The sequence below is a fragment of the Girardinichthys multiradiatus genome, chromosome 3 (assembly GCF_021462225.1).
Source record: "Girardinichthys multiradiatus isolate DD_20200921_A chromosome 3, DD_fGirMul_XY1, whole genome shotgun sequence".
Lineage (NCBI taxonomy): Eukaryota > Metazoa > Chordata > Actinopteri > Cyprinodontiformes > Goodeidae > Girardinichthys > Girardinichthys multiradiatus.
In genome coordinates, this window is record NC_061796.1 from 27116692 (window position 1) to 27140243 (window position 23552).

At 41.6% G+C, this 23552-nt stretch overlaps 1 protein-coding gene across 1 annotated transcript in view; it reads right to left on the reverse strand.

Annotated features, from left to right (window-relative positions):
• The window catches only part of hace1 (HECT domain and ankyrin repeat containing E3 ubiquitin protein ligase 1), a 93114-nt gene that overhangs the window by 3626 nt on the left and 65936 nt on the right, over positions 1-23552 (reverse strand). Inside the window, exons 21-23 of the mRNA XM_047361806.1 lie at positions 6553-6651; positions 6275-6345; positions 6079-6192 (exon numbers count right to left, since the gene is read on the reverse strand). Of these exons, the coding sequence (XP_047217762.1) occupies positions 6079-6192; positions 6275-6345; positions 6553-6651 (284 nt within the window). The remainder of the gene's footprint in view (positions 1-6078; positions 6193-6274; positions 6346-6552; positions 6652-23552) is intronic.

Here is a 23552-nt window from a genome sequence, read left to right on the forward strand (position 1 = left end):
CCTAGAGAGGGATAGAACTCAAGGGTGGAGAGAACAATGAAATCGGAAGACAATGTCAGCCGATTCGGGAATTTCTTACTACCCGGAGCATCTTTAATTTACTCTGGTTTAAAAACCACAATACATTGACTCTTCAAGCCGGGTCAAGATTATTCTACACTAAGGCCCTGAACTTCAAAAAGTTTATAAATACACACACAGACTAGTTTGCATGGGCAAAGCTGATCAACAAACAAAGTGCCAATTGAATTGAGTGCAAAATGAGCCAAACATTATTACATCATAAATTATCAGCATGTTTGCCTTCATAAATATGCAAAACATAAAATAATGACCCAAACGCGCAAATATATGGGAAGAAGATTTGCAAATTGAATCTCTTACCACTGGCAATGCGATTTATCAAACCTGAAATGGATTGCAGGTGCTGTTTTTGCTTCTAAATACAGGTCCTTCTCAAAATATTAGCATATTGTGATAAAGTTCATTATTTTCCATAATGTCATGATGAAAATTTAACATTCATATATTTTAGATTCATTGCACACTAACTGAAATATTTCAGGTCTTTTATTATCTTAATACGGATGATTTTGGCATACAGCTCATGAAAACCCAAAATTCCTATCTCACAAAATTAGCATATCATTAAAAGGGTCTCTAAACGAGCTGTGAACCTAATTATCTGAATCAACGAGTTAACTCTAAACACCTGCAAAAGATTCCTGAGGCCTTTAAAACTCCCAGCCTGGTTCATCACTCAAAACCCCAATCATGGGTAAGACTGCCGACCTGACTGCTGTCCAGAAGGCCACTATTGACACCCTCAAGCAAGAGGGTAAGACACAGAAAGAAATTTCAGAACGAATAGGCTGTTCCCAGAGTGCTGTATCAAGGCACCTCAGTGGGAAGTCTGTGGGAAGGAAAAAGTGTGGCAGAAAACGCTGCACAATGAGAAGAGGTGACCGGACCCTGAGGAAGATTGTGGAGAAGGGCCGATTCCAGACCTTGGGGGACCTGCGGAAGCAGTGGACTGAGTCTGGAGTAGAAACATCCAGAGCCACCGTGCACAGGCGTGTGCAGGAAATGGACTACAGGTGCCGCATTCCCCAGACCTGGGCTACAGAGAAGCAGCACTGGACTGTTGCTCAGTGGTCCAAAGTACTTTTTTCGAATGAAAGCAAATTCTGCATGTCATTCGGAAATCAAGGTGCCAGAGTCTGGAGGAAGACTGGGGAGAAGGAAATGCTAAAATGCCAGAAGTCCAGTGTCAAGTACCCACAGTCAGTGATGGTCTGGGGTGCCGTGTCAGCTGCTGGTGTTGGTCCACTGTGTTTTATCAAGGGCAGGGTCAATGCAGCTAGCTATCAGGAGATTTTGGAGCACTTCATGCTTCCATCTGCTGAAAAGCTTTATGGAGATGAAGATTTCATTTTTCAGCACGACCTGGCACCTGCTCACAGTGCCAAAACCACTGGTAAATGGTTTACTGACCATGGTATCACTGTGCTCAATTGGCCTGCCAACTCTCCTGACCTGAACCCCATAGAGAATCTGTGGGATATTGTGAAGAGAACGTTGAGAGACTCAAGACCCAACACTCTGGATGAGCTAAAGGCCGCTATCGAAGCATCCTGGGCCTCCATAAGACCTCAGCAGTGCCACAGGCTGATTGCCTCCATGCCACGCCGCATTGAAGCAGTCATTTCTGCAAAAGGATTCCCGACCAAGTATTGAGTGCATAACTGTACATGATTATTTGAAGGTTGAAGTTTTTTGTATTAAAAACACTTTTCTTTTATTGGTCGGATGAAATATGCTAATTTTGTGAGATAGGAATTTTGGGTTTTCATGAGCTGTATGCCACAATCATCCGTATTAAGACAATAAAAGACCTGAAATATTTCAGTTAGTGTGCAATGAATCTAAAATATATGAATGTTAAATTTTCATCATGACATTATGGAAAATAATGAACTTTATCACAATATGCTAATATTTTGAGAAGGACCTGTATACAGGTCCTTCTCAAAATATTAGCATATCCAGAGTGTTGGGTCTTGAGTCTCTCAACGTTCTCTTCACAATATCCCACAGATTCTCTATGGGGTTCAGGTCAGGAGAGTTGGCAGGCCAATTGAGCACAGTGATACCATGGTCAGTAAACCATTTACCAGTGGTTTTGGCACTGTGAGCAGGTGCCAGGTCGTGCTGAAAAATGAAATCTTCATCTCCATAAAGCTTTTCAGCAGATGGAAGCATGAAGTGCTCCAAAATCTCCTGATAGCTAGCTGCATTGACCCTGCCCTTGATAAAACACAGTGGACCAACACCAGCAGCTGACACGGCACCCCAGACCATCACTGACTGTGGGTACTTGACACTGGACTTCTGGCATTTTGGCATTTCCTTCTCCCCAGTCTTCCTCCAGACTCTGGCACCTTGATTTCCGAATGACATGCAGAATTTGCTTTCATGTGAAAAAGTACTTTGGACCACTGAGCAACAGTCCAGTGCTGCTTCTCTGTAGCCCAGGTCAGGCGCTTCTGCCGCTGTTTCTGGTTCAAAAGTGGCTTGACCTGGGGAATGCGGCACCTGTAGCCCATTTCCTGCACACGCCTGTGCACGGTGGCTCTGGATGTTTCTACTCCAGACTCAATCCACTGCTTCCGCAGGTCCCCCAAGGTCTGGAATCGGCCCTTCTCCACAATCTTCCTCAGGGTCCGGTCACCTCTTCTCGTTGTGCAGCGTTTTCTGCCACACTTTTTCCTTCCGACAGACTTCCCACTGAGGTGCCTTGATACAGCACTCTGGGAACAGCCTATTAGTTCAGAAATTTCTTTCTGTGTCTTACCCTCTTGCTTGAGGGTGTCAATAGTGGCCTTCTGGACAGCAGTCAGGTCGGCAGTCTTACCCATGATTGGGGTTTTGAGTGATGAACCAGGCTGGGAGTTTTAAAGGCCTCACGAATCTTTTGCAGGTGTTTAGAGTTAACTCGTTGATTCAGATGATTAGGTTCATAGCTCGTTTAGAGACCCTTTTAATAATATGCTAATTTTGTGAGATAGGAATTTTGGGTTTTCATGAGCTGTATGCCAAAATCATCCGTATTAAGACAATAAAAGACCTGAAATATTTCAGTTAGTGTGCAATGAATCTAAAATATATGAATGTTAAATTTTCATCATGACATTATGGAAAATAATGAACTTTATCACAATATGCTAATATTTTGAGAAGGACCTGTAGCACCTTTGAAATACAGGTACTAACTGCCAGGCAAAAATGTTCGCGGTCATTGTGAGAAGGAGGCATAGATAGAATGACACATGACAGGGAGATAATCTTCTGTACATGTGTCAACAGATTTGGACTATCAAATATAAAAATAATAAAAATAGATAATAGAGGACTTTATGTAGGATTATCTAAGGTATGATTTAGAGCCAATCACAAACAAAAGCCATGACATAACCACTATGATAAAACTCCTTACAACTCTTTTTTTCTTGTGTCTGGATCATTGAAGCACACCATCGCTGTCAGTGAGATCATCTGCTGCAGAAACGCTCACAAACCTGATCATGTGCCCACCAATGGCCTAATGGCGGAGGGCGCGCCACTTTGGACACAGCTCTGCCCTCCTGTGCATTGGCTTGTAATCCATCATTCTGATTAAAGGCAAGGCAGGATGTAACCTCACTGACTATGTCCAGACCACAAAGATAAAGCATCTGCAAGCAGAACAACTTCACCCTGGGGCTTCTGCACTGTGGCTGCTGGGTGGTTCCCCTGGGACTCTCCTCTTCTCGGGGGGTTGCGGCAGTCCCGGCGGTGGTTCTCCTGGGGTTCCCATGCTCTGGGGGCCCTTTGGATGTTTGTGGCTTGGATCTCCTCCGTGTCTGTCTCGGCTACAGGGGGTCAGGTCTGTGGCTGCTCACACTCGCTATCACACTCAAACTTAGACCCACAGGTGTTTGGATTCAGGTGATAACAGATACACAGATGTTCTATATTAAGACGCAGTTACCACCTTGCATTCATTATTACCGTGCACTTTTCGGTATCTTTGCTGTTATATAATGACAGAAAACTTTATTTTAGACATGAATTTATTGTGTGTTGATATGATGTCCTGGCCATTGTTTTGATAGCAGTAGCATCATGCCTTCTGCTAACGTTAGTGCTGGGTGCTGCTTTTAGCTCCTTGAGGACATAACCGTACTACTGTGTTTTGAATAGCATTATTACATAAACAGTTCTGCATTGTTTTTGGTGATTTGTCTTGTTTCTATGGTGCTAGAGTATTGTTTTAAAACCACAAAAATGGCCAAACAGGTAAAAGTGAAGTGCACCTTGACCTCAAGGGCATCGGGGTGTAATGAGCCTCAACAGCATTTAAAAAGACCCCACCAAAACGAGTCAGACGCACCCCAGAACAGGGGTAAAAGAGGAGCCTGCGGAGTGCCAATAACAAGAAATTCAGACCAAGGCATTGCAGTTCCACTTTATATAGACCACAACTGAATGATTTAAGTGTGAAAGGGAAGGATTTAAAAGCATGATTTGTCCCCTTTAAAACAAACCAAGGTTCACAAATCTCCCTGACAGCAGTGGTGCGCTGGAATGATCCAGACGCAAGAAAAAAAGTGTTGCAAGGTGTTTTATCATAGGAGATATTGTCTTGTCTTCTGTTTGTGATTCACTCCAAATCAGACCTTAGGTAATCCTTCACAGAATCCTTTATTGTCATTTATTTTTATTATTCTTATTTTTGACAATCTAAATCTGTTGACATGGACAGAAGATTCTCCAACATCTGTCGTTCTATTTATTCCGCCTCCTCGCCACAGTGACAGCAGACATTTTTGCGTGCCAGTTAGTACCTGCATTTCAAATGTGCTAAATCTAGACGCAAAAACAGCACCAGCAAGCCGTTTTAGTTAGAAAAATCACATTGCGGGTGGCAAGGGATTACGTTTGCGTATCCCCCTCCCATAAATTTGTGCGTTTGGGTCATTATGTGTTTGCATATTCATGAAGGCAAACATGCAAAAACGTTTGCGCCTGCTGTTTGGCTCATTTTGCACATGCAATTCAGTTTGCACCTGGTTTGTAGATTAGCTTTGCGCACACAACCAGCTTGCATGTAGTTTTGTACATACAAACATTTTGAAAATCAGGGCCTATTGAGCAGAATTTAAATAAAACTCAAAAACAGGCTAAAACATGTTTGTGTGGGTTGGGAATCTCTATAATAAAATAGGACTTATGTAGAACAAGTAAAAAATGTATAACTTTAAACTTGTAAACATTTTTATTAATATAGCAGTACTTTGTTAAACAGATTTTGTTGTACTTAACAGGCGTGAAAATCTCTCAATCTCTGCTCTCAGTTGTATTAGAAGCCCCTCTCCTACTACAAAAAAGGGATTAAGCTATGAATTACTTGTTTTTAATGCTCGTATTGTGTTACCTATCCTCCATCTGGACACGCTTAGTTTGTTTCACTTTGCCAGACCTGGTTAGTGTTTTGCCCTTTTACAAAGCAGCTATTGATAGCTGTATTGCATCAAAAATAAAATGCTGAAAAGCTTTTTCCAAATATTCTAATATTTACTCTGCATTTTATTAAGTTACCAAAAACATGTCATTTTACTTTTCCCTAACATATTTCATAATTTCAGACCCTGCTTTTCCTCACCTACTCCTACCCTGAGCTACCAGCTGACAGGACCCCCAGATCCTCTAAAAAACAGCTTTCATTTAACAAAATGATACTATAAATATTTATGTGGGTAATTTAAAGTCCATTTAAAAGATGAGAAGGGTCTGCTCAGTGAACAGAAAGTAACACAGGTCAGGAAAGGTGTTAGATAGGGCTGGGTGAAAGGTTGAAGGCAAAGACTTGTAACTGCTGACCAGGAGGCAAACCAAACACCCAGAAGATCAAGAAATGCAAAGCCTAATCCAATAAAACTTAAAAAGATTGTAGAATAATTTTTAATCATCAAAACTGAATAAAATTTAATAGAACTAAGATAAAAGAAAGAGGGAGACTAAAGAAAATGTAACTACCAGGTGCTGGAAGTAGGTAGCAGGTTGGATGTGTATGGCACTGCAGCAATAGTGAATTTCTGCAAACCGCTGCCACCCATCAGGTACGCAAAGCCACCATGAGGAACCCTGGAACTGATAAAGATCATTTACATGTTATTTTTGACCAAAAGCCACATATTTCTGTAATAATCATTCTGAACTTTAGCAGACTAACCTTCCAGTGACAAACTGAAGCAGTAAAATATGTTCTTCCTGGGTGAGGCTCCTCACCACCTCCCAAAACCACTGCAGAATATGGAAACAGATTAGCTGTTTGCTAAACAAGAAGGGCAGGGAACATCACTTTAATTTACATTAACAGAATTCACTAGTACTGACATGTCCCTGTAGCATGCATGCATGTTGCGGGGTAACAATCTGTCTTTATAGTAAACGTAGCTTTACTAGAAACCTAATTAATTCAGTCAAAGTCAGGTGATACAACAGGCCCACCTGAATCACAGGATCCTCAGGGTCATAGCCACTGGTGTACTCAGTGTTTGTGCACCAATCCTCCACATCAATCTCTGGCATCCCTGACAGAAGGAGCTCCTGTAGACAGACACACACACAAAACAAAGACAACCTACAAAATTAAATACATGGTACCAGGAACAAACAAGGCAATTCCATAGCAACAGACTTTTATAGTAAATCTTACCTGCAATGCTTCATCAGCATGCATAGTTAAGTACAGAACATCCATATGTATACTGTGAGCATGCATGGTTTCTGAATACATGTGAATTCTAGATTTTAAGGTAACTTCACCTGCAACACATTTCAGCTCATATTTTCCATAGGGAAATTTTATCATTATATAATATCAAAGTTTCCTTAAAAAGTCATTATCGATAGTGATTGATGTTGACAGGAAGGATCTCCTGTAGTTGTCTGTGCTACAGCAGATCTGAAGAAGCCTCTGGCTGAGGACACAGTCATTGACTTACAGTCTCAGGAATTTGGACCAAACTGAGTTCTAAAAACCTGAATATGAATTGGACCCAGGCACGTAGTTAGATCTGGGCTTCCAGGGCGGAAGCCCCAGATGTTTTCTGAATAGCACCGGACGTCTTGATAGAAGAAATTTAGAAATATTAAAAAGATGCAAATCTTGGGCTGTGGGCAATGTGAAACCTGTATTGTTCTCTGATGAGTCCACCTTTATTGTTTTCCCCACATCCGGGAGAGTTACGGTGTGGAGAAGCCCCAAAGAAGCGTACCACCCAGACTGTTGCATGCCCAGAGTGAAGCATGGGGGTGGATCAGTGATGGTTTGGGCTGCCATATCATGGCATTCCCTTGGCCCAATACTTGTGCTGGATGGGCACGTCACTGCCAAGGACTACCGAACCATTCTTGAGGACCATGTGCATCCAATGGTTCAAACATTGTATCCTGAAGGTGGTGCCGTGTATCAGGATGACAATGCACCAATACACACAGCAAGACTGGTGAAAGATTGGTTTGATGAACATGAAAGTGAAGTTGAACATTTCCCATGGCCTGCACAGTCACCAGATCTAAATATTATTGAGCCACTTTGGGGTGTTTTGGTGGAGCGAGTCAGGAAACGTTTTCCTCCACCAGTATCACGTAGTGACCTGGCCACCATCCTGCAAGAAGAATGGCTTAAAATCCCTCTGACCACTGTGCAGGACTTGTATATGTCATTCCGAAGACGAATTGACGCTGTATTGGCCGCAAAAGGAGGCCCTACACCATACTAGTAAATTATTGTGGTCTAAAACCAGGTGTTTCAGTTTCATTGTCCAACCCCTGTATATAGGTATATATAATAATAATAAAAATAATAAGAAGAAATATTATATCACTAAGATCAAAATAATAAAAGCTAAAGTTAAAAGATTAAATATAAATCATAAAACCTGACAAAAATAAAAAGCCACTTTGCATGTATTTTTATATATGCAAACCTTTTGAAGAAGCACAAAGAGTTTTGAGTGCTGACAACTAGAACATCCTAGGTGTCCCTAAGGTGTCGCTATTGGTTAGTGCAGAGTGAAGCGACAGATTCTGATCGCCTTGCAGGTCAAGGCGTCAGTGAGCGGACATACCAGAAGAGAGCAGGTTACAAAGACAGTAAGTAGTAAGTAATCTTCACAAAATCATGTAGTTCAACAGTTAAAGCATCCGTCTTTTTTATTTTTTTGAGAATAATACTGTTACACAACCGAGGAGGACAGACTCTAAAGCTAGCATCAGGTAAATATAAACTAGACTTGTGCAATATTTGTACACTGCTCAACCAAATAAAGGGAACACTCAAATAACATATCCTAGATCTGAATGAATGAAATATTCTCATTGAATACTTTGTTCTGTACAAAGTTGAATGTGCTGACAACAAAATCACACAAAAATCATCAATAGAAATCATATTTATTAAGCAATGGAGGCCTGGATTTGGAGTCACACACAATATTAAAGTCTAAAAACACACTACCGGCTAATCCAACATTGATGTAATGTCCTTAAAACAAGTTAAAATGAGGCTCAGTATTGTGTGTGGCCTCCACGTGTCTGTATGACCTCCCTACAACCCCTGGGCATGCTCCTGATGAGACGGCGGATGGTCTCTTGAGGGATCTCCTCCCAGACCTGGACTAAAGCATCCGCCAACTCCTGAACAGTCTGTGGTGCAACGTGACGTTGGTGGATGGAGCGAGACATGATGTTGCCAGATGTGCTCAATCGGATTCAGGTCTGGGGAACGGGCGGGCCAGTCCATAGCTTCAATGTCTTCATCTAGCAAGAACTCCTGACACACTCCAGCCACATGAGGTCTAGCATTGTCCTGCTTTAGGAGGAACCCAGGGCCATGCGGCCCTCCAAAGAAATGCCACCCCACACCATTACTGACCCACTGCCAAACCGGTCATGCTGAAGGATGTTGCAGGCAGCAGATCACTCTCCACGGTGTCTCCAGACTCTGTCACGTCTGTCACATGTGCTCAGTGTGAACCTGCTTTCATCTATGAAGAGCACAGGGCGCCAGTGGCAAATTAGCCAATCCTGGTGTTCTCTGGCAAATGCCAAGCATCCTGCATGGTGTTGGGCTGTGAGCACAACCCCTATTTGTGGACGTTGGGCCCTCATACCATCCTCATGGAGTCGGTTTCTAACCGTTTGTGCAGACACATGCACATTTGTGGCCTGCTGGAGGTCATTTTGCAGGGCTCTGGCAGTGCTCCTCCTGTTCCTCCTTGCACAAAGGCGGAGGTAGCGGTCCTGCTGCTGGGTTGTTGCCCTCCTACAGCCTCCTCCACGTCTCCTGGTGTACTGGCCTGTCTCCTGGTAGTGCCTCCAGGCTCTGGACACTACGCTGACAGACACAGCAAACCTTCTTGCCACAGCTCGCATTGATGTGCCTTCCTGGAAGAGCTGCACTACCTGAGCCACTTGTGTGGGTTGTAGAGTCCGTCTCATGCTACCACGAGTGTGAAAGCACCACCAACATTCAAAACATTAGCCAGAAAGCATAGGTACTGAGAAGTGGTCTGTGGTCGCCACCTGCAGAACCACTCCTTTATTGAGTGTGTCTTGCTAATCACCAACGATTTCCCCCTCTTGTCTATTCCATTTGCACAACAGCATGTGAAATTGATTGTCAATCAGTGTTGCTTCCTAAGTGGACAGTTTGATTTCACAGAAGTTTGATTTACTTGGAGTTATATTGTGTTGTTTAAGTGTTCCCTTTATTTTTTTGAGCAGTGTATATACACTCACCGGCCACTTTATTAGGTATACCTGTCCAACTGCTCATTAACACAAATTTCTTATCAGCCAATCACATGGCAGCAACTCAATGCATTTAGGCATGTAGACATGGTCAAGACGATCTGCTGCAGTTCAAACCAAGCATTGGATCCATCCTGCCTTCTATCAAGGGTTTAGGCAGATGGTGGTGGTGTAATGGTGTGGGGGATATTTTCTAGGTACACTTTGGGACCCTTAGTACCAATTGAGCATCGTGTCAACGCCACAGCCTACCTGAGTATCGTTGCTGACCTTGTCCATCCCTTTATGACCACAGTGTACCCATCTTCTGATGGTTACTTCCAGCAGGATAACGTGCCATGTCATAAAGCAAGAATCATCTCAGACTGGTTTGTTGAACATGACAATGAGTACATTGTACTCAAATGGCCTCCACGGTCACCAGGTCTCAATCCAATAGAACACCTTTGGGATGTGGTGGAACGGGGGATTCGCATCATGGATGTGCAGCCGACAAATCTGCAGCATCTGTGTGATGCTATCATGTTAATATGGACCAAACTCTGAGGAATGTTTCCAGTACCTTGTTGAATCTATGCCACGAAGGATTAAGGCAGTTCTGAAGGCAGAAGGGGGTCCAACCCAGTACTAGCAAGGTGTACCTAATAAAGTGGCCGGTGAGTGTATATATTTTATCTTATTTTAATCTTTTATTCTTTCTTTCATAACACAATCTCCATACATAGCTGGTCAGTCACATGGTGATGCATAGCAGCACTAGACATCAGTATACAAAGCTACACTGAGCAGATGAGCATGGGTACATCTATCCATTCAATCATGCAGAGAACATTGTTGGACCATTTGTTTGCTACTATATACCCCAGTATGGTCTGCTACCACAACTCCCAGCAGGAACTGCAGCTGATAGGAAGGGGCGTCGCAGCTCTGATGTCACAGTGGACTACAGGTCCTTCTCAAAATATTAGCATATTGTGATAAAGTTCATTATTTTCCATAATGTCATGAGAACTTTAATACTATTATCATATTATTAGTAAGCAAACTGTTTCTTAAATATTGGTACTTTTAATCAGTGGAACATCTCTATATAATTTGCATTATACAGTGAAATAATCCATTTCTCTCTGTGAAATATTTTTCTGAATTAGCGGATTGCTAATTCAGTATTACATCTCTATAGCTATAACTATTGCCTAATGTTTAGGCAAGGCAAAACAAGTCTATTTGTGTAGCACCATTCATAGGCAAGGCAAGGCAAGTTTATATATATACAGGTCCTTCTCAAAATATTAGCATATTGTGATAAAGTTCATTATTTTCCATAATCTCATGATAAAAATTTAACATTCATATATTTTAGATTCATTGCACACTAACTGAAATATTTCAGGTCTTTTATTGTCTTAATATGGATGATTTTGGCATACAGCTCATGAAAACCCAAAATTCCTATCTCACAAAATTAGCATATCATTAAAAGGGTCTCTAAACGAGCTATGAACCTAATCATCTGAATCAACGAGTTAACTCTAAACACCTGCAAAAGATTCCTGAGGCCTTTAAAACTCCCAGCCTGGTTCATCACTCAAAACCCCAATCATGGGTAAGACTGCCGACCTGACTGCTGTCCAGAAGGCCACTATTGACACCCTCAAGCAAGAGGGTAAGACACAGAAAGAAATTTCTGACCGAATAGGCTGTTCCCAGAGTGCTGTATCAAGGCACATCAGTGGGAAGTCTGTGGGAAGGAAAAAGTGTGGCAGAAAACGCTGCACAACGAGAAGAGGTGACCGGACCCTGAGGAAGATTGTGGAGAAGGGCCGATTCCAGACCTTGGGGGACCTGCGGAAGCAGTGGACTGAGTCTGGAGTAGAAACATCCAGAGCCACCGTGCACAAGCGTGTGCAGGAAATGGGCTACAGGTTCTGCATTCCCCAGGTCAAGCCACTTTTGAACCAGAAACAGCAGCAGAAGCGCCTGACCTGGGCTACAGAGAAGCAGCACTGGACTGTTGCTCAGTGGTCCAAAGTACTTTTTTCGGATGAAAGCAAATTCTGCATGTCATTCGGAAATCAAGGTGCCAGAGTCTGGAGGAAGACTGGGGAGAAGGAAATGCCAAAATGCCAGAAGTCCAGTGTCAAGTACCCACAGTCAGTGATGGTCTGGGGTGCCGTGTCAGCTGTTGGTGTTGGTCCACTGTGTTTTATCAAGGGCAGGGTCAATGCAGCTAGCTATCAGGAGATTTTGGAGCACTTCATGCTTCCATCTGCTGAAAAGCTTTATGGAGATGAAGATTTCATTTTTCAGCACGACCTGGCACCTGCTCACAGTGCCAAAACCACTGGTAAATGGTTTACTGACCATGGTATCACTGTGCTCAATTGGCCTGCCAACTCTCCTGACCTGAACCCCATAGAGAATCTGTGGGATATTGTGAAGAGAACGTTGAGAGACTCAAGACCCAACACTCTGGATGAGCTAAAGGCCGCTATCGAAGCATCCTGGGCCTCCATAAGACCTCAGCAGTGCCACAGGCTGATTGCCTCCATGCCACGCCGCATTGAAGCAGTCATTTCTGCAAAAGGATTCCCAACCAAGTATTGAGTGCATAACTGTACATGATTATTTGAAGGATGACGTTTTGTGTATTAAAAACACTTTTCTTTTATTGGTCGGATGAAATATGCTAATTTTGTGAGATAGGAATTTTGGGTTTTCATGAGCTGTATGCCACAATCATCCGTATTAAAACAATAAAAGACCTGAAATATTTCAGTTAGTGTGCAATGAATCTAAAATATATGAATGTTAAATTTTCATTACATTATGGAAAATAATTAACTTTATCACAATATGCTAATATTTTGAGAAGGGCCTGTATATAAGGAATATGAGGCCTCTCCCCTTTGCTTTTTCCAGCTGGAGACCGAGACCGGTTACCACGCAACGGAGACACGCATCCTTCTGGAGAAGAAACTCCAGACTTTTCATTAATTCTCCCCACTGGCCAAAACTCATAAGAAAAGTTTTCTGGGATAAAAAGACCAGTAAACTTTAACAATCGAAGACGTACACGTAACCAAGCCAAACCCACGGAGGTTTTCCAAGGAGACGAAATTTTCCTCTTTTCTTTTGTTCCAATCGACTGCTGACGGTCCTTCATATTTTTCCCCTTTTGCCAAAGGAGGAAGGCCGGCCGTCTTTGAGTTGGTTACAGACGACTAATCCAATAGTCCAATGTGTTCTAAGTTGTATGTGCATGCAATGTCTCATTGAAACTTTGATTGCTGTTGGACTCTGAAAGCCGCTGCGCTTTGAAGCTGTGCGCGTCTCACTGTGTTGGAACACCTGAGCGCAGACTCAGGTGAAATTAAAGTTGGACTGCTAGAACCTCATGGTGTAATACTTACTATTCCTTTGTCTTCACTCTTCGTGTTTTTCCACTGGTTGCCGCCTAAACGTTTTATGACCCTTTGTGTTTCACTGAGCTCCAACTTTGGGGGTTTTATGACCGCGGCCCGGTTGAAGCCGCTCCCAATGCTTCGCTCAGTACTTTATTTTCTCTTGTTTTGCCATAACTGCTGGTTTGACTTTCATACACACTCAATGTTGTTTTATCTTGTTTAGTTAGTTATTTTATCCCTTTTGTGTAGAACTTTTGCATGCTTGATTAGGTGATGATTATTGTACCAGAATAGCGAGGTGTATCAGGGCTGTTGATTTAATAAATATTCACGTAGATAAAGAGAAAATGTTTGTGTTTATTTTGAGCAAGAGTGATTTGTCTGTCAAAATAAGGTCATAGTTCCCTCACCTTCGGTGAAGCGGTTGATTAAAGAGTGACATCTAGTAATAGTTATCCATTATTACTGAGAATTTAATAATTGTAATTATCAAGGCCTTGAACCATAATTACAACACCAGAGGTCATCTCTGATTTCGATTCGTAAGTAATGATTTTTGTTTTAGAAATAAATTTTTTTCAAATTATGATTTTAAATTATAATTCTTGATAAATATTAATCAATAATCATAATTCTTACACATCCTAGAGTCCAGTCCCAGGACCTCTAATGGTTTCTTCCATTTTTGCAGAAAAATATCCATCCTACCTTCAGCATAATATCCAAGTTTTATCATAACAGACACGTCCAGGAGTGTTGACTTCCATATAGAAATGTCCGACCCACCTTAACAAAAGAATTTTTCTTACCAGCATTAGAAGAGTTTGAATAATTTCTTCCTGTTGTATCAAAGAGTCTGAAACCCTTCCAAACAAGCATATTAGTGGATCTACAGGCACGTCTTTACTTATTGCTTGGCCAATGTTAACATATACTGGCCTCCAGAAAGACTGAATGATGCTACATTCCCATAGAATGAGGAGTCTTGTTCTGATATGGATCTTACATTTAGGACAATTTGGAGAAACTCCACTTTGATACTGTAAATATATGGGGAAATATAAACATTGTGCACTTTGTGAAATTGCAATATCTATATCTATTGCATGTTGAGACCCTGGAGGGCAGTAGCAACAGTTTTTCCCAAACATCACTCTGTATTTCACATTTAAGTAAATTACACCTGGATTTACTTAACCATTCAAGTTTGTCCAACCATATATCTCAGTATAAAATTTTGAAATAAATTGTTTGTGCTCTCTCTGATTCAACAGAAACTTTTCTAACAAATGTGATTCTTCTGAAAGATTCAGGGAGCCGACTTTCTTTAGTACATAATATCTAATCTGAAGATATTTGTAGAAATCATTATTTGACAGGTGATATTCAGATTTCAGGGACTCAAATGTTTAAAGCTTTGAAATATTATCAAACAAGTCATATATTCTATTTACTCCCAATCTTTGCCAGCTTATAAAGTTTAATCCCACATTTTGTAGTGAAAGTTCTGGGTCATCTGTTGTTAATAAAATATTAAATGAGCTACCTTTGAACATTGTTCTGAGTTTCCCCCATGCCCATACAGCACTTTTTATCAAGAAGTTGTCTTTAACCATACATGGTAATTCATTTGGAAGTCTCCCTAATGAGTTTAATGGGTAAAAAGGTTTACATATTGCTGACTTCAGCTTTATCCAAGGACATTGTAACTGCCCGTTGGCCCAGGAGGAGAGCATTCTGACCTGAATTGCCAATATATAGTGTTCTATATTTGGTAAGCCCCACCCCCCCGTTCCTTCGGCAGTTGTAGAATGGCTAATTTGACTTTAGGGTTCCTACCAGCCCAGATAAAATCTACTATAGTTTTATTGATCACTTTAATATCATCTGATTTTTATATCACAAACAGCATAGATATGGGACAGATATATACACACGTGGACAAAATTGTTGGTACCCCTCGGTTAATGAAAGAAAAACCCACAATGGTCGGAGAAATAATTTGAATCTGACAAAGGTAATAATGAATAAAAATTCTATGAAAATGAACAAATGAAAGTCAGACATTGCTTTTCAAACATGCTTAAACAGAATTATTTAAAAAAATAAACTCAAGAAACAGGCCTGGACAAAAATTATGGTACCCTTAACTTAATATGTTGTTGCACAACCCTTTGAGGCAATCACTGCAATCAAACGATTCCTATAACTGTCAACGAGACTTCTCCACCTCTAAGCAGGTATTTTGGCCCACTCCTCATGAGCAACTGCTCCAGTCGTCTCAAGTTTGAAGGGTGCCTTTTCCAGACGGCATGTTTCATCTCCTTCCAAAGATGCTCAATAGGATTTAGGTCAGGGCTCACAGAAGGCTCCTTCAGAATAGTCCAATGTTTTCCTCTTCGCCATTCTTGGGTATTTTTAGCTTTGTGTTTTGGGTCATTATCCTATTGCAAGACCCATGACCTGCGACTGAGACCAAGCTTTCTGACACTGGGCAGCATATTTTTCTCTAGAATCCCTTGATAGTCTTGAGATTTCATTATACCCTGCACAGATTCAAGACACCCTGTGCCAGATTCAGCAAAGCAGCCCCAGAACATAACAGAGCCTTCTCCATGTTTCGCAGTAGGGACTGTGTTCTTTTCTTCATATGCTCCATTTTCTGTCTGCAAACATAGAGCTGATGTGCCTTGCCAAAAAGTTTAATTTTTGTCTCATCTGTCCATAGGACATTCTCCCAGAAGCTTTGTGGCTTGTCAACATGTAGTTTGGTAAATTCCAGTCTGGCTTTTTTATGATTTGTTTTCAACAATGGTGTTCTCCTAGGTTGTCTCCCGTTAAGTCCGCTTTGCCTCAAACAACGTTGCATGGTGCGATCTGACACTGATGTTCCTTGAGCTTGAATTTCACCTTTGATCTCTTTAGAAGTTTTTCTGGGCTGTTTTCTTACCGTTTGTATTATTCATCTCTTTGTTTTGTCATGAATTTTCCTCCTGCAACCACGTCCAGGGAGGTTGGCTACTGTCCCATGGATCTTAATTTTCTGAATAATATGTGCAACTGTAGTCACAGGAACATGAAGCTGCTTGGAGATGGTCTTATAACTTTTACCTTTAACATACTTGTCTATAATTTTCTTTCTAATCTCCTGAGACAACTCTTTCCTTCGCTTCCTCTGGTCCATGTTGAGTGTGGTACAAACCATGTCACCAAACAGCACAGTGACTATCTGTAGCCCTATATATAGGCCCACTGACTGATTACAAGAATGTAGACACCTGTGATGCTAATTAATGGACACACCTTGATTTAACATGTCCCTTTGTCACATTATTTACAGGGGTACCATCATTTTTGTCCAGGCCTGTTTCATGAGTTTATTTTTTTAAATAATTCTGTTGAAGCATGTTTGAAAGGCAATGTCTGACTTTCATTTGCTCATTTTCATAGAATTTTTATTCAGTATTGCCTTTGTCAGATTCAAGTTATTTCTGTGACCATTGTGGGTTTTTCTCTCATTAACCAAGGGGTACCAACAATTTTGTCCACGTGTGTATAATTTGGGGGAGTACTGACATCTTAATAAGGTTAATTCTGCCTAGAAATGACATTGGATGATTCATCCATCTGGTTAGACTGTCTTTGAGGTCTTTTATCAAAGTTAATATTTTTAACATATAGCTGATCAATTTTCTGTGTAATCTTAACAATTAGGTATACAAATCCTGCTGGGCCCCAGCAGAAGGGCTTAACATACAAAGGCTCAGTGTTACCTCTCTCACAGAGGGGCATAAGTTTTGATTTGTCCAGATTAATTTTATAGCCAGATATTAGACCAAACCTTTCAATACACTCAATCAAAGTTGGTAGTGATTTAGTTGGTTCTGTTAATGTTAACAAGATGTCGTCTGCGTATAGTAAAATTTTGTATCGCTTTGCACCAATAGTTACTCCTTGAATATGCAGGTTTTTTCTAATAGACATTGCCAAAGGCTCAATGGCCAGAGCAAAAAGGAGAGGAGATAAAGGACTTCCCTGTGCTGTGCCTCTGTTTAATTTAAAGGAATCCGACAGGAGACCATTAAAACTGAAGCAGTTGGAGCTCTATACACAAGCTTGACCCAAGCTAAATAATTTGGTCCAAATCCAAATCTTTTCATTATGTCAAACATATATTCCCACTCAACTCTATCAAATGCTTTCTCTGCATCCATAGAAATGATTGTTCCCGGAATCTGGTTAACATTCAGATAGTGGATAATATTGAAGAGCCATCTTATAATACGAGTTTCGTCCTTTAATAAAACCCTTCTGATCTGAACCCACAACGAATGTCAAAACCTACTCCAACCTACCAGCCTATATTTTGGATAGTATTTTGTCGTTCACCCCCAGCAGACTAATTGGTCGGTATGAAGAGCATTGTTCTGAGTTCTTTATTTTTGGCTATTAATGTAATATTTGCCCTATATATTGATTCTGGGAGTTCCAGTTCCTCAAATGATTTGTTGAAGACCCTCAGTAACAGGTTGCTAATTCTCCCCTCCATCACTTTAAAAAACTCAACTAGAAAACCGTTCGCTCCCGGACATTTCCCTGATTGAAGTGCTTAGATGGCCTTGTCCACTTCCAGTTGGGATATAGGAGACTCCTGAAGGGCAACCAGCCTCCCTGGTATCTGTGGAAAAGTTAAATTATTTAAAAAACGGCCTGCTTTGAGCATCTCCATATCGATCTGGGGTCAATGTTGTCTTCATCGTTTAGGCTTAAAAATAAGTCTGTCTGTTCCTCGATAAGCTTTGTAAACTTTCCATCCAATAATAGGAACGTGTACATTCTCCAAGAAAATGAGCATTCAACGGATCTTAGAGAGCGCAGGTGCATGATCCAAGAGAGCCATAGGGCCGATATCTATCTGAACCAAGTAAGACCTCCAGACACAAAAATATAATCGATCCGGGATACCAACTGATATGGCCGAGAATGGAATGTAAACTGCCATGCCCAGGAATTATGCTGCTTCCAAACATTTAAGAGATCAAACTCTTGTATATTTAGAAGAGGCTTATCATTTTTAGATTGATCTATCAGTGATGGATACCTATCCATTTGAGAGCAAAGTGCACAATTAAAATCACCTCCCATAACTATAATGGTTTAGTCCATAGGTGCTAGTTGGCAGTATAAGAATGAATAAAATCCCTCATCTTGGGCATTAGGTGCATACACGTTTCCAACAAGATATCCTCTCCATACAATACTCCTCTCACTAGGACAAATCTTCCGTCCATATTATTATATGAGGCTGTGACAGTAAAAGATATTTTTTATGTACTAGACTAATCACCCATCTCTTATTAGTTTAAAAAGATGAGAAAAATGGCTGCCTTACCCAATATCTGCAATATTTTTTATGCTCTTCATCGTTTAAATGTGTCTCCTGAAGGAAAGCTATCTGGACCCCATCTTTTTTAAGAGAATTAAGAACAGATTTTCTCTTTACTGCATTGTTGGACTCCTGGATATTCCATGTGCTAATCTCAACCATCATCATGCACAAGCAGCATCCCGAGCTGTATGCTTTAACCAAAAAGTCTTTATGTGACCAGTCTATGAACATCAAAAAACAACAAATGTTCCAAGCAAAAATATAACTGCAACCAAACGTTTGGAATCAGTAACAGATGAACCCTGTTTAGAAACAGAAATAGAGAGAAAACAGAAATTAGAAAGAGAAAAGAAAAAACAAAAAAACAAAAACAAAACAGGCAAACAGGCCCCGACTGTAAATTCTCCTCACCCGGATGTCTTATTTAGGTCACTGGTGTATAAATCTTCTATTTATAACCAAGGGATTGTTAAGGAACCTCTCGACTTTCTGAATCCAACTTGGATTTATGAACCATACCTAAGCAGTCGAAACCTTCAGCTCAATGGGATCACTTTGGAGATTGCAGTTTCTTAAATAATCGTTTACTTGTTCCATGTTTGTAGGGAAATGTTGGTACTATTAGGGTGGAAGATCTTGGTAACTGCTAGATACAGAAAAGAGCACCTTATCCCAGCTTCACTCAGTGCTTTGCGGGCATTTGCAGACTCCTTCCTTTTCTTGACGACCTCTACAGAGAAGTCTTGGTAGAAGGACATGCTGCCGACCTCAGTATTGATGGTGCGTTTAACCCTCGCCGCCTGCAGAATCTTCTGTTTATCATTGTAGTTGTTCAACCTCATCAAACGTCTCGCAGTCCCTCTTTTCCAGCCAGTTTTGTTGGTGGTCCGGTTCGGTGGGCTCTATCAATCCCGATTCTGTCCTTTGGTAAGGACAAAATCTTTGGAATCCACTTCTCAAAGAATTCAACCGGTGCTTTGCCCTCTGCTCTTTCCTTCAGCCCGTAAATTCTGATGTTTATGGCTGACATTCAAAACTTTCCAAGCGGTCTTGCATTTTTTTCAGATTGATTTCCAACATCTCCACCCGCGATACGTTAGTAGTCATAACATCTTCCAGGTCTGATATCCGCTGCTCTGCTGTCCCCAGCAGTTCCATGAAGCTGTCAAAGTTTTCAGAAAGCTCCATAACCGGTTTAATTACCAGAGCCAACTTACTATCCAGCATTTTCGCTATGTTGGCCGATATGCTTTCCACCACTAAATCTTCCAGGTCTCTGCTACCCTCTTCTTCACTCATAGAGTCCTCCACATTGCCAAAGCTAGCACTTGTGTCGGTAGCATTAGGCTTGGCCTTCCCCCCTTTTCTGCAAGTATCATTCTTCTTGCTTGATCCAGGATGCGCAAAAAAGGTGTCAAGTGACATTTTGTAAGCGTCGAGTTGGTTTTTACCAGTGGAGTTTTAATTAAAAGTCGTGTTTAGGCAATCTAGCATGGAGCCGAAAGAAATCACGTCCACCTAGCTCTGTGCCTCACGTGACCCACCGGCAATGTTTATATTTAATCAATTAATTACAGCACTTTTATTGAGCTGCTTTGTATGTGACCGAATGCTGAATTTAGTTCGAGGCAATATGTAATAAAGCATTCTGTGATGCATCCATGTCTACTAACTAACTAGCAGCTACGCTAAAGCTTTAGCACAGTGTGTCATTTTATTTATGAGTGTATGTGTCTTGTATTTAGTTTCATCAGGTCAAATTTTACAACTTGTGCATGAATGAAATAGACAATTGTAATGTGCTGTGTGATCACATTACAATAGTGTTTACCTAATTCCTATTCCAGCATTACCAGAACAGTTCAACTGAAGCAGCACAGCACAGCACTTTTGGCATTACTCACCTGAATAGCTCCTAGAGAGGGACAGAAGTCAAAGGTGAGGACTGACGAAGCTGACGTTGGCTGACCATTTGGGAATTTTTCCATACCTGGAGCATCTTTAATTTACTCTGATTTAAAAGCTACAATACCTTGAGTCTTCAAGCCTGGAAAAGATTATTCTACACTAATAGCAAAATCTTTCAGACCCAGTTTGTGCTTTGTGAAAGGTTTAAACATTATCAAAAATCGTGGGTTTTTGAGCATGTTTAGGTGTTTAGGGGCCGTGGCCGGGGGACAAACTTAGCGTTCACGCCCAATATTAAAAAACTTTCCCAAAGCAATGCCAAATTACACCAAAGTTGGCATGAAGGATGACCTTTGGGTTCCCGACAATCCTATGGGGTCATATGCTGACATCATCTAAGCTCAGACCAGGAAGTCACTTTTTTTTTACTGGGAAAGGTCGCTATCTGGCTGTCTACACTCAGTCCGCTTCAAACTGTGTGATGTGACTGATAACTAGTGGGTCCAACTTTGTTTGAACCACAGTTACTTTTCATTAAAGGGCGTGGCCGTGGTGCCACTGCGAAGTTTGACGTCACGCCACGGCCATACGTTTGGCACTAATTACCACATAGATCATCTGATCTGCACCAAATTCAATATGATTGATTCTACTCCAGCCCCCAAAAGAGATCTGATGAGATATTTGGTGGGCGTGGCCTAATTCTTCCACAGCATCCACTAGAAAAATTTTTAAAAGTCTGCCCCAAGCCATCCTTTGACTGAGGGGCTTTGACAGGTCGTGTTTTGATGTAGTTGACTGTGGCAATGAAATCGATCATTACTTCATGAAATTTGGGACTTAGCTGTTTAGACGCCAGTGCTTCACGGTGTATCATGCAGTGTGTCCACTGCACATTGGGGGAGACTGTGCAGATCCCCACACAGTCCTCCCATTTCAGATTGGCCTCTTGCAAGTATGAGTCAATGAAACAGTTCCTCTGCAGTGGGTCTGCCAGGAACTTGTTTGCAGAAAAGCAACTCCTCCCTCATGTCTTCTCCATCTATGAATCGGACGTAAGTTATCAGAAAGTGGTCCTTGTTTCTGTCAGTTGCTTTATCCATCTGCAGAGCAAAGCGGCTGTCATGCACCTTATCATTAAGTTGCTCCTCTATAGCCCGTAGTTTGCTGGCTGCTGTGTCATCAATTATAGTTGAATCTATGTCCATAGCACAGGGAAGTATTAATTCTTCCGTGAATGTTTTAACACTTTACCATCCGGTAGGCAACTTTATATGAGCTGAGTTGAGTATCTGTTGGTACAGATGCAGCTTTAGTAAAGAAACAATGCTGGGCATGGCGGTTTATGAATATTTGTCGAAAAAAATAAACTACCTTATCTTTGTGCTCTGGATGTTTGTTTCCAAGTGGCGGTTCAGCTTCAAACTGTCACAAGCTAGCACTTTAAGACAGAAAACAAACTGCGGTCTCTCCTAATTACCCACCATTGTGCAGGTGAATCCGAAGACAAGATATGATTCGTTATATTTTCTAACCTTTGGCCTGGAAGGAAGTTGTTTTGGAAGCAAATTTGGTGATTCTTCACCTTCTTTTTTACATTTTTGCAGGAGCCTACAGCTTTTGACTTAGAGACTTCAAAATCACTCAGTATACTCTTAAGGCATTGGGACCAAAAGTTATCAAAACTACAAAACATGCTACATGACAGTGTGTGGGCATCTACAACGGCTCTTTGAAGAAACCTATATAATGAGCTACAACATTCAATTTCCCTTTTGGATTAATAAAGTATTTTTTGAATTGAATTGAATATTTATTAATTATATGTAATATTTCATTTGTATTTGCAGGTTTCAGAAAGCAAACTGTCGGACTTGTTTTATGCAAATGTCAAGAACTCATACATCTCTTTTTTTTTTCTTTACCGTGTCCTGTCCGCCAGAGAAGCACTCAGACTTGTTGTCTGAGGGCCAGGAAAAAGCCCAACAGATTTACCTTCACAAGTGGAGCATTACAGCTGTTGCTTTAAAGCTCTGCTTGATATTCATAAAAAGAAACTAATAGAAACTGCTTTGGGATTATTTCAATTGTTACAGACACGGAGACAGACATGGAAAGGAAAAAAAGAAGCACGAAAGAGAGAAAGGGGAGAGGAAAAGGGGAGAGAAGGAGAATAGAATAGAGGAAAGAAAGAAGGATGAAGAGCATACAAGATAACACCCTGCTTGCTTCTACACCTGAAGAAATGTTCGTATTACCAGCCTTTTTACCGAAAGGTGCACGAATGCAAGATGTATTTAGTGGTAAATGTGGCTCAATATAGAACATTTGTATATCTGGTGACACCTGAATCTAAATACCTGAGTGTGAGTGTGCATGTGCATACAAGGTTTCTCCATAAAAATATGCAATAGTGAGTGTGAAGAGCCACACACCCGCCCCCTGGACCCCGGACAGATACGGAGGAGATCCAAGCCACAGACATCCAAAGGCCCCCCAAAGAGGAGCAGGGGAGAGTCCCAGGGGAACCTCCCAGCAGCCACAGTGCAGAAGCCTCAGGGAGCTGCAGTGACGAGCCCACAGGCCCCGCCGGCAGCCGTCTACGCCCGAGCAGATCCAGCCATAGACCCTGAGACCCGAGACCCCGGGACATATCACTTCCCAAGCAGAGCCCCGACGAGCCCAGGGGTCCAGGCCCCAGCAAGCAGCCACCAGGAGTGAGCCAGCACACACCAAAGCACCCAGCTCCGGATACTGAGAATAACGAGTACACCGGCAGGCAGAGATACCAACCACCAGCAGGTAGTGTGGCGGGGAGGGAATAGGCCCCACATTCGATGTGGGCCTAAACTGATCCAGGAGAGGGAGCAGCCCAAGACCCAACCTGACACAAAAAACAGGCACACACAGTCACGATCACACATTCCCACCCTCATGCATACACATAAAAATACTCACACCCAATGTAAAGACAAACAACAATGGAC